This window comes from Varanus komodoensis, unplaced genomic scaffold (assembly GCF_004798865.1).
Source record: "Varanus komodoensis strain SLA01 unplaced genomic scaffold, ASM479886v1 scaffold1, whole genome shotgun sequence".
NCBI classification, from domain to species: Eukaryota; Metazoa; Chordata; class Lepidosauria; order Squamata; family Varanidae; genus Varanus; species Varanus komodoensis.
The window spans coordinates 31,341,439-31,357,925 of NW_025335268.1; the positions used below are offsets into that span (position 1 = coordinate 31,341,439).

Here is a 16,487-nt window from a genome sequence, read left to right on the forward strand (position 1 = left end):
CTGAAATACCATATTTATAACATAGATGTAACAGAACCGTGTAATGATAGTTGTAATAATAATGATTGTGTAGCTATCTGGTAATAGTTGAAGGGACTATTATCAGAAGGGTCCCTATCACTTGCATTTATTAATGACATGCCATTCCCAGGTTGCATTGGTTCAACATAATAAGAGACAGGTTCACACACAATCTGATGTTTGTCAGTTATCACAAACACAGGCATCAAGAAGGGAAGTGACAAGACTGTTATGTGTTGGCTGTCACTCATCACACTACCTTAGTCAATTAAGTGCAAGCTTCTTTTCCATTATGAAGCTGTTGCTAGTCCCACATTTGTAGTATGAAAAGTGTTTTTTATTTTGAAAATCTAATGTGAGGATTTGGTCTTTGGAGATGATTATTTAGACAAAAAAGTATGAACCAGAGTAGAAAGTAGGCTAGATATACTGCCCAATAGCTGAAGCTCCCTGGGCATAAAAACAGTAAAATAAAATACAAGAAAAATACAGTATAATCTTATCACAGGGAACACAGAACATTAAAAACAGATTTCAGGGTGGTTTGGTTTTTGTGTAGCACAAAATTCTGAATTGCTTTGGAAACAGCCAGACCTTTCAATTACACTTTCTTCTTGTTCTTCTTCTCAGAGTCTTTGTGTATTCACACCACCAGGTGTAAAGGATGGACAACCACAGCTTGTTCCTGTAGGACCCATTCAGCTTGGCACTACAATATCTGCTCATGTAGCCAAATCTAGGAAAACGTTATTGGTAGAAGATATTTTGGGGGTAAATCCCATTTTGTTTTAAAATAATGTTGAGCAGAGCAATGCAAACCTGTACATCTGCTGACTGGAGGGAGGGTTGTCTGGAGCAGAGGTGACCATTCCCTGATAGAGAAGAGATTTGCCAGCGACAGAGGGCACATCTGCTGTAAAATCCCTCTCGATACGTCTATGATAGAATGTGGTTTCTGCTGTATCTAGGCTGCAACACAGGTGGCTTCAGGGGTAGAAGCAGCCTTGGATTTGCTAGATCCAAAATTTTGTTTCCAATAAGAGGCCCCAGAATCAAGTAAACCAGCCTGCAGTAGGCACAGTTAATTCTTCCCCCCACACATCACAAACTAATATATTTGGTTCTGTCTGTAACAGAAAAGTTGCTGGAGGATACCTCCCCCCGCCCCTCACACCTTTCCTCTTCAGCTCCCCTCCCCACAACACACACTTGTTGCCCAGACCTGTGTGAATCAGCTGGACTTTGAATGTGTCGGGTTGTTCACTACATCTCTCCCCACATGCACTGTTCTGTTGTGCCCTTAGGCAGCAATCCTCTGTAAGCTTACTGAAGAATAAGCCCTGTTGGACTAAGAGGGACGTAACTTCTGAGTAGGCCTTCAAAGGCTTGCATTCTCACATGTGCATGTGGACTTGCATCTGAGTGGACATGTGTAACATTGTGCTGTAAATCATGGAAGCAATCCAGTGGCCCCTGGATGATATTTTGGATTCCCAGATCCAAGGCTGAGATAACAGCATAACCTAGCAGAACTTCCCTGCCTCACCCCAAAAGAAACCTCGGTTAAACAGCTGAAGCAGGCATCTAACTGGTTTGCGATCGGAAGGAATGCAGATGGAACTGTTGCCTCATTGTTCTTCCTGCTCTGCGGAGGATGTTCAAGGTTTGATGACTATAATAGAATACCCATTGGACTGCTTCCTCAATTTACAGATCTTTTCAGAAGAATAAAGAAAGTTAATGTATGTATATGCTATAAGGCATCCACAGCATGCTAATATAGAAGAATTTACATATAATTGTAATGAGGCATGTTGCATCCTATAAACCCTTCCTTATTACAGAGAGGTCAGTAGTGCTGCAATCTCTTATATCAGAGTGACATCCACAACTTACTTAAATTGGAATTTCAACAGCTAAATGGTTTTTGTACTGCTCTAAGCATGAAAAACATGTTGGACAAGTGTGCATTTTATGTAATAGCACTGGATAAACAAAATTAAGCTAACATAAAAATTGAGAGTTAATATCGAATTAAATGGGTCAGAATACAGGGCAGTCCGAAACAAATTTGCTGTGCATACGTGGGTATAGTCCCACTAGGATGGGCTTTCCCATTCTTTTGTCTTCACAGAGAATAGGAGATTGCAGGCCAATTCAAAGGATTTTCATTGCCTAAGAAAGGAAAGGGAGGCTCCGTGCACATGGGCGGTGTCCATGAGCTGTTTTCCTGCATCTTAAGTCTGCCAGACACAGAGTTTGGGAGATTCCGTCTTGGTCTTTACGTTCCTTCTGTAGCATTTCTAAGCATTTCTGTGACATTTTAGGAATGGTGTATAGTTTTGTCTCCCTCATTACAGCCTTGTGTGATGTACCAAAGCTGAACAGAATCTAAGCTGAACATTTCCTAAAGCTGAACAGAATCTATAATAATAAACTTTGAAGTCCAGTCAGTGTGTTTGTGGTTAATGGACAGAATCGACACAAATTTAATAATAAGTGAAATGATGATCATACCATTAATATAAACTGTGCTTGCCTTTCCAGGACGAGCGATTTCCCAAAGGTACTGGCCTGGAAACAGGGACTCACATCAAGTCTGTGCTTTGTTTGCCCATCGTTACGGCGCTTGGTGATTTGATTGGTATTTTGGAGCTTTATCGGCACTGGGGCAACGACACGTTCCACCTTGTTCATCAAGAGGTGATGTCCCTTTGAAGCATTGCTTTATAAAGAATAGGAAGCTCGGATTGATTAACCTAATCAACTTTCATTAGGACAAATAACATTTTGCATACATATTTGCATAAAATGAGGTAAACTTTTCTTTCTGTTTTAGTCAAGAGCATACCTGTGGAACAGTGATTTTGAGCAGAGTGCAGGGAGGAGGCAGTTTTCCTACTTGCTGTTTTATGCTCATCTTCTAGCCTTCTCCTGAGTTTTCACATATATGCTTTCCTTTGCAAATATTCAAGTATATTCCCACAGAGGGAAGAGTATCTTGGTGGATAATATGAAAAATGGTCAGTTGGAAAAGATTGAGTACCACCTTCTCAAAAATCAAGGCTTCTTGCAGCTGCTTTTCATTAAAAATGTGGAATAGAGTCTGTAGCAACCTCAAATTGAGTTGCACTGAAATGTACAAGTTTATTGGTAACCTTCATATTGGACAGTTTTTATTTGGTGTCTGAAATAGAGCAGCAGTATTTCTAAAATGTATCTTTGCCATTGCAAAGTTACCTCTACTCTCTTCTCCAACTTCTTGGCCTAATATCCTAGAGAACGTTTCTGGACATCTGTCTGTGATTTCAGGAGCACCAGCTTATCCAGTACCAGCAGTTTCAGCTCCCTCCATAGGCCAGTAGTCTAAGACTGGCTGTTGGCACCCTTGTAAGACATCCTGGGTAGGGTAGAGAATAAATAAAATAAGTGAAATATCACGGCCTTACTTCTTAACACAACCACTCTAACACTACAGTTAATGTTCTCTAAGCCTCAGTCAACCTGAAGGTGTGAACCAGGAAGGGAGATCCAAGGTTGTTATTGCATAATTAACCAATTGGTCATTGCTTGTATACTCCAGATCAATTCAAAATGCAGCAGCATGCAGATATAGGAGATGTAGGCTTTTTTCCTGTCAAAAATTGCATAGAATCGCATCCTTAGTAAGAAGCAGCTAGAACTGTGGAAGGGCTGGAAATGTATTCATAGCCTAGGACCTAAATACCTGAAGGAATGCCTCTCCCTATATTTCATTTCATTCATTAATTTTATATGCTGCCCCACTAGCCATAGGCTGTCTGGGTGACTTACATCATGAAAATTCATTACCACATGATACAAGACAAACATAACAATACACAATCAATCCCAATAGCAATAATCAAAATCCAATAAAACTGAAATACACAAAACTAATACAATATATGTACATAGCCCCAAAGTAAAACAAAACCACTAAAATGTATCATATGAATATCTAGCATTAAAACAAATTGGCAGCAGAGCATTAATATAAAATTAAGATTAGATCTTCAATCAAATTGAAGAGATCACCTAATCAAACTAAGTACAAAATAGGTATGTCTTTATACGTCTGTTTCCACCTGGCTTTGTCTTGAGATCTGCAGAGAGGTTTCTCTCACGGTGCCTTATACTTTTTTGACAACTAGGGAAAGAGCCTTGTTTTTGTGACACCCCATTTGTGGAACACTCTCCCTTTGGAAATGCAACTTGTGTCAACCTTGCAATAGTTCAGGCACCACATCAGCACTTCACTTTTTCTATGGGCATTTTAAGCTGACTGAATGTTTACCGGCTTTTAGTACTGTTTGATAATTGTATTTTATGCCTTCATTGCCTTTTGTGGTTATATGACCATTTTTCTTATATTTATCGTTCACAGTCACTATTCCGATATATTTTTTATTAACAGCAGTTTATAAATATCCAACTCAATACAAAAATAAATAAGGAAGATTGTTTGTGTTTCAGGTTGCAACAGCAAATCTTTCATGGGCTTCAGTAGCGCTACATCAAGTAGAGGTAAGTCTCTGGATTAAATTTTGGGTTTCTTAAAGGAAAGCGACACATCCCTAAAATTTAAAACAGCCTTATAATATCTACATAGTGTAATTCTGCAAGCCCAATGTAAATTACATTCCTTCGTGCTTCCCATGATATTCCAAAGGCCCTTCTGTCCCCTACCCCAGCTGCGAATGCTATTAACACCTTTCCTTTCCTTTATAAATTCACATAGCAGTGGAGAGGGCTTGCAATGGGCTTCCATGAATCCCTAGATGCTGCACAGGCATATGAAGCAATGTTCAGAGATTCCTGGTAGCCATGGAAGCTACCATGTATCTTCTAGTTTCCAGGGCCCCTCATGACCCTATCTGGGACTATATTCTCCCTGCTTCCTATGAGACCCAGCCATCTCTGTGCATATTCCTGGCAGTGCTTAGGGCCTAGCAGAGGCTTTGACGTGAGCCCTTGATGCTACCACACAAGTTTGGACTGGAAGAGAATCAATCAAACCCATGTCATGCTTGGTATAGGCTCTGAAACTTGGCTTGGGGCAGGTGAGTATTCTTAAATGTTCATTTTGCACCCTCTACCTCTGTTCTAAATATTATCCATTACATTCAAATCTTGTTTATAATCTTTTTGGGTTCAGAGTATATGTGTAAGCACATGCTAAACGTTCTTCCACTGAATTTAAAAACCCAAATGGACCTTAGTAAGTGCCTCCTGTTTTTAATGGCCAATAAAATCTCCTTGCCTATATCCTGCCAATATCAGTAACTTAGCTTTTCTTCTCACCTATGTCCACCAATTTGGTGTATCTGTAAAAGTCCCCAAATAAACTTTAAATTCCAAAGAAACCAGATAGAGCAAAACAAAAATAGCTCAGGCACTGCCATTTGGCAACCGTCTAACCCAGATGAGGCACGCATTTTGCAGTGGGGATTGGTGGTACAACCCTGCAGCTGTCTCTGTTCTCTTTCTTTGAGTACTCCAAATTGAAGGAGAAAAACTTGAAATATGTAGGTATTATTGGTTAGTGGGAATTGGTAGAAGATAACATAACCCACTTTAATCATTGGTTGCCTTATAGGCTACTTCTACAAGATGAGAGAATTGGAGAAAGGAAATCTTTGTTAAACAGAAAATTGAACACTGTAGTTTACTGAACAGGTTTGTAGAACTGGCCATGAACTGGTATCCTAGGTTTCTGCATTGATAGTTTATGTCCATCTGAAGAAACAGAGATGGAATTTTTCAGGCCCAAAGAATAAGAGAAACCACTTTAGATAAATGAAGAAGTAGAATAATAAAAAGAGTTAGCATAGTTGCATTGGCAACATAAATGATTTCCAGCCAAAGTACCACAAAGTTGGAGATGCTTCATAGTTTAGCCTGTTACCCATACATATATCTTAATGCATTGCTTCTCAGTAAATGACCTGGATAGGTAACATGTATGTTCCACAAATACACTCTGATGCTAATCTTCTGCTTAAATAAGCAATAGTGTTCCCAATGTTCTGATCAGGTATCCAGAGGCCTTGCCAAACAGACTGAACTGAATGACTTCCTTCTTGATGTATCAAAGTAAGTGACATGAAACACAACTTCAACAACTGTATTATGTGCATTTTTCCTGAGGCGATTCATATATTTTGGTTCCTCTCGTTTACTCATTATTCCTTCTGGGAATTGGATTTAAGGTACCAATTGTTTTCCTGTTCAATCAAGATGGCATCCAGTATGGGTTATGCTCTTCCACGGTCCAAGTCAAAGCAAAGAAGATACGATCAGGCTTTTCACCTAGTGTCTCAGTCTAGGTTCCTGCCCACAGGTTAGCTCCCTGCTTTTGCCCAGCCAGAGCTTGTGTCATATGTTAACCTATTCTAAATTTCCTTCCTACTTTCTCTTCTGTAAATCAGAGCAAGAGGATGACTAAGCTCATTTGAAGTTTCAGAACCATGAGACAAAAGACTTGAAATCAGTAGTAAGTTCAGACTCCTGGTGTTGCAACCAGGGTGATCTTTGACAGCTTCAGCAGTTATCTGATGTTGGTAGCTGCTGCCTCAGTAGCTCAACCACAGCAAATAGGATCCCGCAATGCCTCTCTCATAGCTCACCCATGTGCCATTTTGGGGACTGCCTGACAGCACGATGCTTGTGGTCTCCAGGTGACACATGAGCACTCGTCTCTGCTTCTTCAGCTTTCTCTGGCCAGCTTGATCTAGACATGCAGCCTGTGCACTTGCACCTGCAGGTAGAGATCTTCTGATCTCTGAAGATTCTGATGATGAATCACTTGACAGTAGGGCCACTATAGACTATAAGGCAAAAAAGCAACCTACCAAAAGATCCAGGACACTGAACAGTTACACTATCTTGTTTAATTATATAAAAGCCACTCTAGGAGACTTTCTGGCTGTGGAACTGCTTAAACATTCTTCAAATACAAGACAGACCAAATAGTCAGAAGGAGAGAAGTGTGTTTAGGCAGATATGACACCTGTACCCAGAGCCTAAGGCTACCACAACAGAGGTACCATTCCCATCATCTTTCAAAAACCTAGTTAGAGTTTGTTTGTTTGTTTGTGTGTTTATTTGGGGTTCTTGTATGCTGCCCCATTCGCATAAGCCTCGGGGTGGCTTCCAACAAATAAATAACGATACAAAAATATAAAAACTGGACACATCCGGCAATAAATAAAACCAATAAATAAATTAACAATTTATTAACAAATTAACAGCCTCTCTGGGGAGCGCATTCCATAAGTGGGGCACCACAGCAGAGAAGGCCCTCCTCCGGGTACTCACCCTCCTCATATCTTTCATGGAGGGTTCCTGGAGAAGAGCCTCTGCTGCTGATCTTAGAGGGCGGGAGGGCAAGTATGGACGCAGGTGCTCCTTTAGATACTCAGGTCCCGAGCCATTTAGGGCTTTATAGGTAATCACCAGCACCTTGAATTGGGCCCGGACTTCAATGGGGAGCCAGTGAAGCTGACGAAGGACTGGGGTTATATGAGAACAACACCAGTCCCCGTCAGCAACCTGGCAGCTCTATTTTGCACCATCTGCAAAATAGGCATTGCTTGCTTGCAAGATAGAAGATCCATCAGGGTGGCACAAAACATGTGCACCTTCCTTCAGAAATTCAAGGAAACTTTAAAGGTGCCACTGGTAGGGCCCATTCTGCACGCAGGGATCATAGGGAGACTCTCCCTTTGGAGGCCCAGGGAAAAGACATTCAGAAGCAGCCTTAATAAAGGACTGCAAAGTGGCTGGTTTAAGCACTTAGGGAGTCATCCACATCCTCCTTCATAGTGGCCTCTCCTGTAGAAGGGGAACCTTATGGATCACAAGGATTAGGACAGGTTCACTTTGTGTTAAAATTATATAAGACCTACACATTTAAATCTTTTACATAGTGTGATTCATAGCAGCAACCATAGTGGCCCAGCAATCACTGTGGCTATGCCATTGGAACGTGAATACATGTTCAGGGGACTCTTAAAGTGATTAGAAGATGGTTCCTTTTAAAGGGTCTCACCTTTTTAGAAAGGAGACAGTGAAGATGTTGATAGTTGACATGAAAGGTAAGAAAAAGGAGATGCCCTATAGTTCAAGCAGGACACGAAACCTATTTTTTCTTCTTTTCCTTCCAGCATATTCTTTTTTTAGCCTTCCCTTTCCTCATGTAACTTCAGAAATTTGAAACCAGACTGGTTCAGGCCTAGATTCCAAGCCTGCATCTATCCTCCCTCTTCCAACAGAGCCTGAACCTATCTTACAGAGGTCCCTTACAAAAATGATTCAATATGCAATGCATTCACTATTTTTGTAGTTTCCCAAAAGTGAAGGAACTGGAGCATCATTCTAGGTTTGAATGATGCTCCATTCTATATCAACAATTTTGTGGCATAATGCAAGATGAGGTGGGAATCCTCCAGTCAGGAAAACGTGCTTCAAGGGGATTCATGACTTCAGTAGAACTTAGCAAAAACTATATCCATTTCTCCAGCTCATAGAAAGTATCTTTGTTTTGTCTGCCTGGGACAACACTTTCATTTCAGAGCCTTTTCCTTCAGGCTGGCTTTAGTACAAAGGAAGTTCTCAAAATTGCCATTGATATCTTTCCTTATCTCCAATACCAGCTGATGTATTCAGTGTGGATTGAACAGTACAATGCCTAACTAGACATAGCCAAAATATATTTGCAAGTTAAGAGGAGCAGTCCAGCTTCTGAAAGCAGCAAAACATTCAGATCTCATTGCATTAACACCTAATGATGTCTTGTTTGGAATTCTCTCTTTGGTCTGGCTACATTCATGGCCATTACAATCGCTTCTATCATATCAAGACAGAACTAACCATCACCATAAAATATCTCTTTCCTTATTCAGTCAGGACATCTTGGGGTTGTGGTGCAGGGAAGTTACTCACTGTCAGAGGGCCACTCCACAAAAATCATTGCCACAGCAGATACCACACTGGAGGGCTGAGTTGCACAGGATGAATCCCAGATTGCTCAAGGGCTCAGGTCCTGGCTCAGCCTCTTCTTCCCTTCAGTATAATATGTAGCACATCACATAATGGATGCCTGCTACTTCAACAAGTAATGGAATTTTGGGGGCTTACCATGAAGATTCCTTCCTGTTCAAAGCAAAGGAGGCAACCATGCCCTAGAATGCTAATCTGAGTCATAATTAGGTGATTAAAATACTATATAGTCTTTGTACGAGTGCATCTCAGTGTTTCCTCCTCTTGGGAGAGGGAACCCGGGTCTGCCTAACTGTTAGGTTTGGTGTTGCATTTGGTTTTTCTCACTGTTCTACTCCTGACTTTCTGGATCCTTGGAGCTGATCTGCCTGTTGCTTGGTCACCAATAAACTGGAGGGGAGAAGACCAGACTGAGCGACTGGTCAAAAGCCTAATCACATGTTCCCTGCCTTGTCCTAGGCTGTGGAGGGACATAACCTTTAGTGGATGCCTCCTTAGCTTCAAACAGAAAGGAACCTTCACAGTGAGTATGCAGTGCTCCATTCTGTATGATGTGGACTGTGGGACTCTACTGTTGTCATAAATTATAAGTATGATAAACAGACTTGTAAGATTCTTAGGCACTGTTAAGTATGTTTGATAGATACAGAATCATTGGGTTGGATCCATACTTAGTCCTGTGTAAAGTAGAATAATTGAAATCAGTGTTGTTTCAGTTGATGTATGACTAGTGAACCTTGAGCCTATTACTATCAAAGTTTAATGTATATTATCAACCAATTATTATGACAACATTTATATACCACTCCACATCTAAACAGACTCCTAAGTGGTAAACAATGACAAAGTTTAAAAGAATAAAACAATATGTGAAAACAGAATCAAACAGATTCTGTATAGAAATATTAAGTGATAACTGATAGTGTCTTGAGTAATTATTCTCCTGGTTTCAGGAAAATCAGTACATATATCTATCTGAAAAAGAGATTGTGGGGTGGTGGGAATCCAAAACAAGAAAACAACATTTCTTGATAACAGTGACCTTGTACGTTATACTACTCTTGTAGAAGAAGAAATATACAACATGGATTTATTTCAGGTTGTTTTGTGTAAGTTTCTGAATAGTTGTAAAATGATAGTTCATAGATACAGCAGAACTGTAGGTCTACTTCTGAAGCATTGTTTGTTTTCTTATGGGCTTGAATGTAACACAAATATATACTCACTGGAATAACGTGTATCTCTTGGAAACATTGTAGTTTAGAGATCTTGATAATGTGGAGTATTTAAAATATATTTTACTGATTAAATTTGACATCTTTCAATTATTTCCGATGTACCTGTGCAACTGTTACACCTTAATCACAAAGAATTAGCTGCTAGTTAGTAGAAATAAGGCCAGCCTGTCTTTCCATAACATATTGCATCTGACAGAGAGTCTGACTGCCAATGCAAGCGGAAGTGAAGGAAGAAAAGCAACTTTTGGAATAGGACAGGAGAAAAATGGAAAAATACGTTGTCTATATTATTGCACTGACAAAATCATTTAAATGGGGTATACTATGAAATACTGTTATAGTATGTTTACTGCATGCAAAAAGCTGGAATACAGTTGAAAACACCCAAAACAATTTCTGCAGCAAGACAAAAGAACCCGAGTGGCTTGGCCCAATGGGGCTTCTGTGTGTAAAATATTAAGAGAATACTAACCTTTCGTTGACTGTCATCTAACGTGATTGTCACTGTCTGTACTTGTTGCATTTCCTTTCCTTCTGATTTTGCTATTTACAGTCAGTCCCCATCCATGTGCATACTACATGTAGATCAGGGTAGTGCTTCATGCATCTGATGAAATGGATTCTAGTCCACAAAAGCTTATGCCATATTAAACCTGTTAGTCGACACAGATTCACGAGACTCTTTTCTTATTTTTTTTTCCAATGGCAAGCTATATACTTATGCAATTCCTTGGAAGATTTGCTCAACTCCAGGGTTCCTGTCCAGTTTGCTGTACAAAGTAGAGTTTTTGAACAAGAGAGATCTAGGTTCACTGAACCACGAAGACCTCTGGGCAGGTCATTACATCTCAGTCTTAACAGATTTCACAGGGTTGTTGTAAGGTGAAGGTGTATGCTGCCCTGAAGCGCTTGGAAAAAGGGTACAATGCATGTGTGATAGATAAACAGCCCCAGGTCCTTGTGCTCCCAGAAAGATGAATGCGTTTTTTCTCAGCGCTGGTCACTTCTTTTTGGAGAGGAGAAGGCATAAGTCTAAAAGCAAGTGATTAGCACTGTGAAAGCTGACAAAACCAGTCTTCTGAAAAGTCTCTGTGTATAGATCCTGCCTGGCATAGCAATCAAGGTTTATGCTCCATGGTTACTTAAGTAGGTGATTGCAGGTGATTTCCTTAGTAATTAACAAATAACACAAATCTGTAAGTGATATAATTAAAAAGAACTTTGTGTTTTTCTCTGCAGAACATATTTTGATAACATAGTTGCAATAGATGCTCTACTTGAAAATATCATGGTAAGATATTTCTACAGTCCCCCATTAATTTCAATATTATAGTTGACTGTTCAATATTACCCTTTCTTCTCCACTCCCACCCCACCTTGTCATCATTTTTTCAGTGCCAGGTTGCAATTGGCCTCTACTATTTAACTAGTATTTAATAAGGTTTTAACTGGTTCTAGGATCTTTTTTATTGTTAAGTTTTTCAAATATTTTATAATATGCTTTAATTGTATTTTAGGGTATTTAATCTTTTGTAAACTAATGTTGGGACTGCTGGTGGCTCATGTTATGGAGGTTTTATAGAAATCTCCATATTAGATTCCTCAAGCTGTGACATGTAATGCAAGCCTTATTCCGAAACCCACTTTGGCTAATCCTAGCTTTGTTCTTTGTCTGTAGATATATGCAAAAAACCTGGTGAATGCAGACCGCTGTGCACTCTTCCAGGTAGATCAGAAGAACAAGGAGTTGTATTCAGACCTATTTGATATTGGGGAGGAACAGGAAGGGAAACCTGTCTTTAAGAAGACAAAAGAAATAAGGTAAAAATAACAAGTGGGCTCTCAGGGGAGGCCACAGCCTCCAGCTTGGAGGAGCTAAGCGGAGCTGCCACGGACAGGACATTGTGGAGGGCTTCATTCATAGAGTCACCATAAGCCAGAGATGACTTGATGGCACATAACAGCAACAAATTGCTATCTAACGTCTATGCGTATTTAACAGTTCTGTGACAATGTGTGTCACACTGTGAAATCATTCTCTGTAGGACCTGCTCCTCCAGAAGTTGGTTATTTGGGAAATGATATTGGCAATGCTGTCAAAACTACATATCTGAAGCCATAATGTCACTCTCAGAAATACCATCTTCTGCTGGCAGTCCTTTTGGAGTTCGTATGTCACAAAACTGCACATTGTTAGAGGACAGGTAAAGGTGTGAGTGTTAAAGTAAGTTGCAGCTTTTCAGTGTATCACATATTAAAATTTGATGGCCAGTAATTGCTCTAGATGTGAAATGTTAGGACCACATTAAGTGAGTAACTTAGATATGTAGAGCACCTTTGCTCATATGATCCATCAACCGTTCCTGGACTATCAGGACTTTTTCCTCAGGACCTGTTCCTAGAACACGTGGCTTGCAAAAAAGTTACTATATAGCATTTACCTTATTGCAGCAACTCTGAACTGTTTCTCTGAGCAAAATATATGTGGAAAGAGACCTTATTTTTTATTTCATTTCATCTCTATACCACCCAGTAGCTGAAGCTCTTTGTTGAGAGAGTGTTACATCACTATCTTTATATTCCTTGCTCCTTAACTACCCTCAAAAATGATTTGATGGGAAATCTGCAATTCAGTAGGTGCAGCTTTAGTTTCCTTTTCTTTCCAATTTTATTTTAAAGAACCTTTGGAGTAGAATTACATGCAGCCAACTCCACTCCTTGTGTTTCTGGGATCCCACTAGCTTAGGATCAAACTGCACATGAAACTGACAGCGTCATGTCTCAAAAGGCAGGTCTGTCACAATCAAATGTAAAGTGAGATAGGTGCTGTGCTCTTTAAACTACAAAAGAGGTGCTTGGACAGGAAACGCTCAGCCCTCTCCTGCCTTTGAGTTCCTCAGCTGCCGGCTTCTCTTCAACTTTCTTTTTCAGTGTGTGGTTCAGCAGCTGGACAGGTCACACATTTTCCCTGCAGTCTGCAGCATGGTCAGGAGCAGTTTCTGTTATAAGAAGATATTAATTATGGGGTGGCTTTGGTTTTTCAGCCTTAATCAGTCTGAGAGTTGAGATATATTGCTCAGTGATAAAAGTCCCTTCTGTCTCCAAGTGAAGAGACATGTACCAGGTGCAAATACCTTTCTTTTTCAGAAGCATATTGCTTTAATATGTGCTTATCTCTTTACCTCTTGTGCAGATTTTCTATTGACAAAGGAATCGCTGGTCAGGTAGCAAGAACAGGTGAAGTCCTCAACATTCCTGATGCCTATGCAGATCCACGTTTTAACAGGTGGGTTAAAACCCTAAGGCAGCTAGTGTTGTCCTTCTGTTCTTGTATTGTAAATTTAGAATGTGTATTTGCAAAGGTGGCCTTTCCACGTAGTTGAACTTGGGTACAGGGGGAGAGTTTTTTTAAAATAAAGCTTACTGAGGTAAGGCTAGCTCTCCTGAGACTCTGAGGGCACACTGCTTAACCTTGGGATGACGCCTCCCTATGAAGCATGTAAGCAGAGCTAAAACAACCTCTTCTTTGGGGATGGACTACCCTGCCCTTCCACACCAGCTGTGCATAGTGAGCTGTTCAATTGAGCCAGACTGGGGCCCACTAAGAGCCACTAGTTCTAGCTCCCTCTTTCTGTCCTTCAGCTTTGGCTGATCCATCAGCTGTGTCTTTAGCTGGACGAGAACTGCCTAGCAACAGTGACACATGTACTGGTAACCTCCCAGTTGGACTATTGTAAATGTGCTCTATGTGGGGCTGCCCTTGGAGATGGTCTGGATACTTCAGATGGTGCAAAATAGAGCTGCCTGGATGCTGTCAGGGACAGGTCATTACTCTCACATAACTCCAGTCTTCCATCAGCTGCACTGGCTTCCCATTGAAGCCCTGGCCCAATTTAAGGTGCTGGTTATGACCTATAAAGCCCTAAATGGCTTGGGACCAGGATAAGTAAAGGAATATCTTTTTCCCTATGTGCCCTCCCACCCCCTAAGATCTGCAGCAGAGGCCTTGCTCCGGGAACCCTCCTTGAAGGAGATCAGGGGACAGAATACCTGGAGGAGGGCTTTCTCTGCAGTGGTGCCTCAGCTATGGAATGTGCTCCCTAGAGAAGTCCGCCTGGCACCGTCATTATTTGCTTTTTGGCGCCAGGTCAAGGCCTGTTTACTTTAATGTTAATAGATTTTAATTATTATTATAATTAATTATTTTAATCTGTTTAACTTATTTTAATAATTTTATTTATTTCAGTGGTGGGTTATCTAGTTTATTATTGTTTGGGGTATGTATGTTATTTATATTTATCGCTGTATTTATAGATTTTGCAGTGAGCCATCCTGAGACAAAAGTGATTGGACGGGCTAGAAATATCCCAAACAAACAAACAAACAAATTTGCACACTCCACCCTGAGACATCCAAGGAGGGTCTGATTTTACAGGGATCTTGGGAAAGAGGGCAGCATTCTAATTCCTCTCTCTTGGAGCTAGTTGGGGATGCATCTTGCTGCAATTAAACAACACAGACAAAAACAGTTCATGTGCTGTTTGCCCATTTGGCCATGTTCTAGATTTTCTTTTACTCTGGATCAGGTTTGAAACCTGCTGGTTTGTCCTGTCCTGTAAATTTTGCCTGCCACTGGTCTCAGTAGAAGGGAAAAATAGTGCAGCAGCTCCGGGGCTGAAATACTTGATGTTTCCTGCGTGAGTGCTGGAGGAACAAGGGGGCTTTGGATCTGGAAGAGCAGCAGTGATGGTGGCTTGCTGCTGCCATCCCAGGGAAAGCCTCCACAAGCAGAAAAGGAGATCTGCTTCATCAGATGTGGAGCTCCTTCTGCAGATTCCCAGGGAACCTAGGTTTGCTCCATAAAAGTTCTCTGTAAATGCTAAGCATTAATTGATAACCCAATATTAGGAGAGTGAGCATACTAAGAACTTATGGAATTAATGGGGTTTTTTTTCATCTTTTTCTTCTTCCTTGATTTTCCAGAGAGGTAGATCTCTACACAGGCTATACCACCAGGAACATTTTATGCATGCCTATTGTGAGCCGAGGAAGTGTAATAGGCGTTGTACAGATGGTGAATAAACTAAGTGGAAGTGCCTTCTCTAAAACTGATGAGAACAACTTTAAAATGTTTGCAGTCTTTTGTGCTTTAGCTTTACACTGTGCTAATGTAAGTTATTCTACAATCATAGCCAAGTGGACCAAAATGAAATTAATTCATTTTATGAAACAGACTATTGATCTTAGCTAGTTGGCATTTGCTTAGCCAAGTCAGTTGTACTGGTTTGATTGTTAATAACTATTCTGTTAAGCGATGAAGGAGATTAAGCAGATTTTATTGGTAATTTTTCAATTACATTCTTGGTTAAAATGTAAAAAGACATTTAGGTCGTAATACAGTGGCCAAATCAACATATTTTCTCTTAAACTACTGTTAATTGTTTTAATTGCTGCTTCAAATAGCATTTCTGAGTAGTTAGATATAAGCTTGTAGTTTAAGAAAAAAAGTTTAATACTGATATTATACTAAAAATACCTTTTATTTTAGATGTACCACAGAATTCGCCATTCCGAGTGTATTTACAGGGTCACTATGGAGAAGCTTTCTTATCACAGTGTTTGTACGGCGGAAGAATGGAAAAACCTAATGGACTGTAAACTTCCACCACACCTTTGCACAGAAATTGACCTGTACGTTTTTAATATAATCTTGATACAGAAGTAGATTATCCCCCATGTACACTGGTAAATGTAGCAGCGATCTCTGTTCCACATGTCAATCTAGAAATATTAAAACACACCTTCACATTTAACATATGGGCTTTTTAAAAATGCAGATAACATTAGCTATGGGAGGATTCTGAACATCAATAGGATCTAACAGCAAGGCATGGAGTAAGAATTTAACCCTTTCTTGCTCCTGAGGAAAATCAGTCTTTGAAATTCTGTACTTCACTGGAGAGCTAGTGACAAGGATAATTAGTAATTCCCTCAGTACAAGTCACTATTACGCTGGTCAGCAGAGAAAACCAAACTAAGTGTATGGCCAGGTATAAATATAGGGTCTAAAACAGTCTGGGACTGTCCCATAGTTGCCATGGAACCCATGATACATTAATCATGTGTATCAGCAGAATACTTACTTTCAGATCTAGCATATTGGCTGTACAATACCATGTTTCCAATTCACTCAGTATTTTACAGAGT

General features: G+C 40.2%; 1 protein-coding gene across 10 annotated transcripts in view; it reads left to right on the top strand.

Annotated features, from left to right (window-relative positions):
• Nucleotides 1-16,487, top strand: part of PDE10A (phosphodiesterase 10A) — a 275,032-nt gene that overhangs the window by 224,497 nt on the left and 34,048 nt on the right. For 8 of the 10 annotated variants that reach the window (XM_044421393.1, XM_044421421.1, XM_044421403.1 and 5 more), the window contains 9 exons: nt 652-792; nt 2,569-2,724; nt 4,516-4,566; nt 6,056-6,135; nt 11,520-11,571; nt 11,959-12,101; nt 13,474-13,566; nt 15,264-15,450; nt 15,829-15,971. In XM_044421393.1, the coding sequence (XP_044277328.1) occupies nt 652-792; nt 2,569-2,724; nt 4,516-4,566; nt 6,056-6,135; nt 11,520-11,571; nt 11,959-12,101; nt 13,474-13,566; nt 15,264-15,450; nt 15,829-15,971 (1,046 nt within the window). The remainder of the gene's footprint in view (nt 1-651; nt 793-2,568; nt 2,725-4,515; nt 4,567-6,055; nt 6,136-11,519; nt 11,572-11,958; nt 12,102-13,473; nt 13,567-15,263; nt 15,451-15,828; nt 15,972-16,487) is intronic. The other 2 variants (XM_044421367.1, XM_044421431.1) reach the window with 1 other exon arrangement.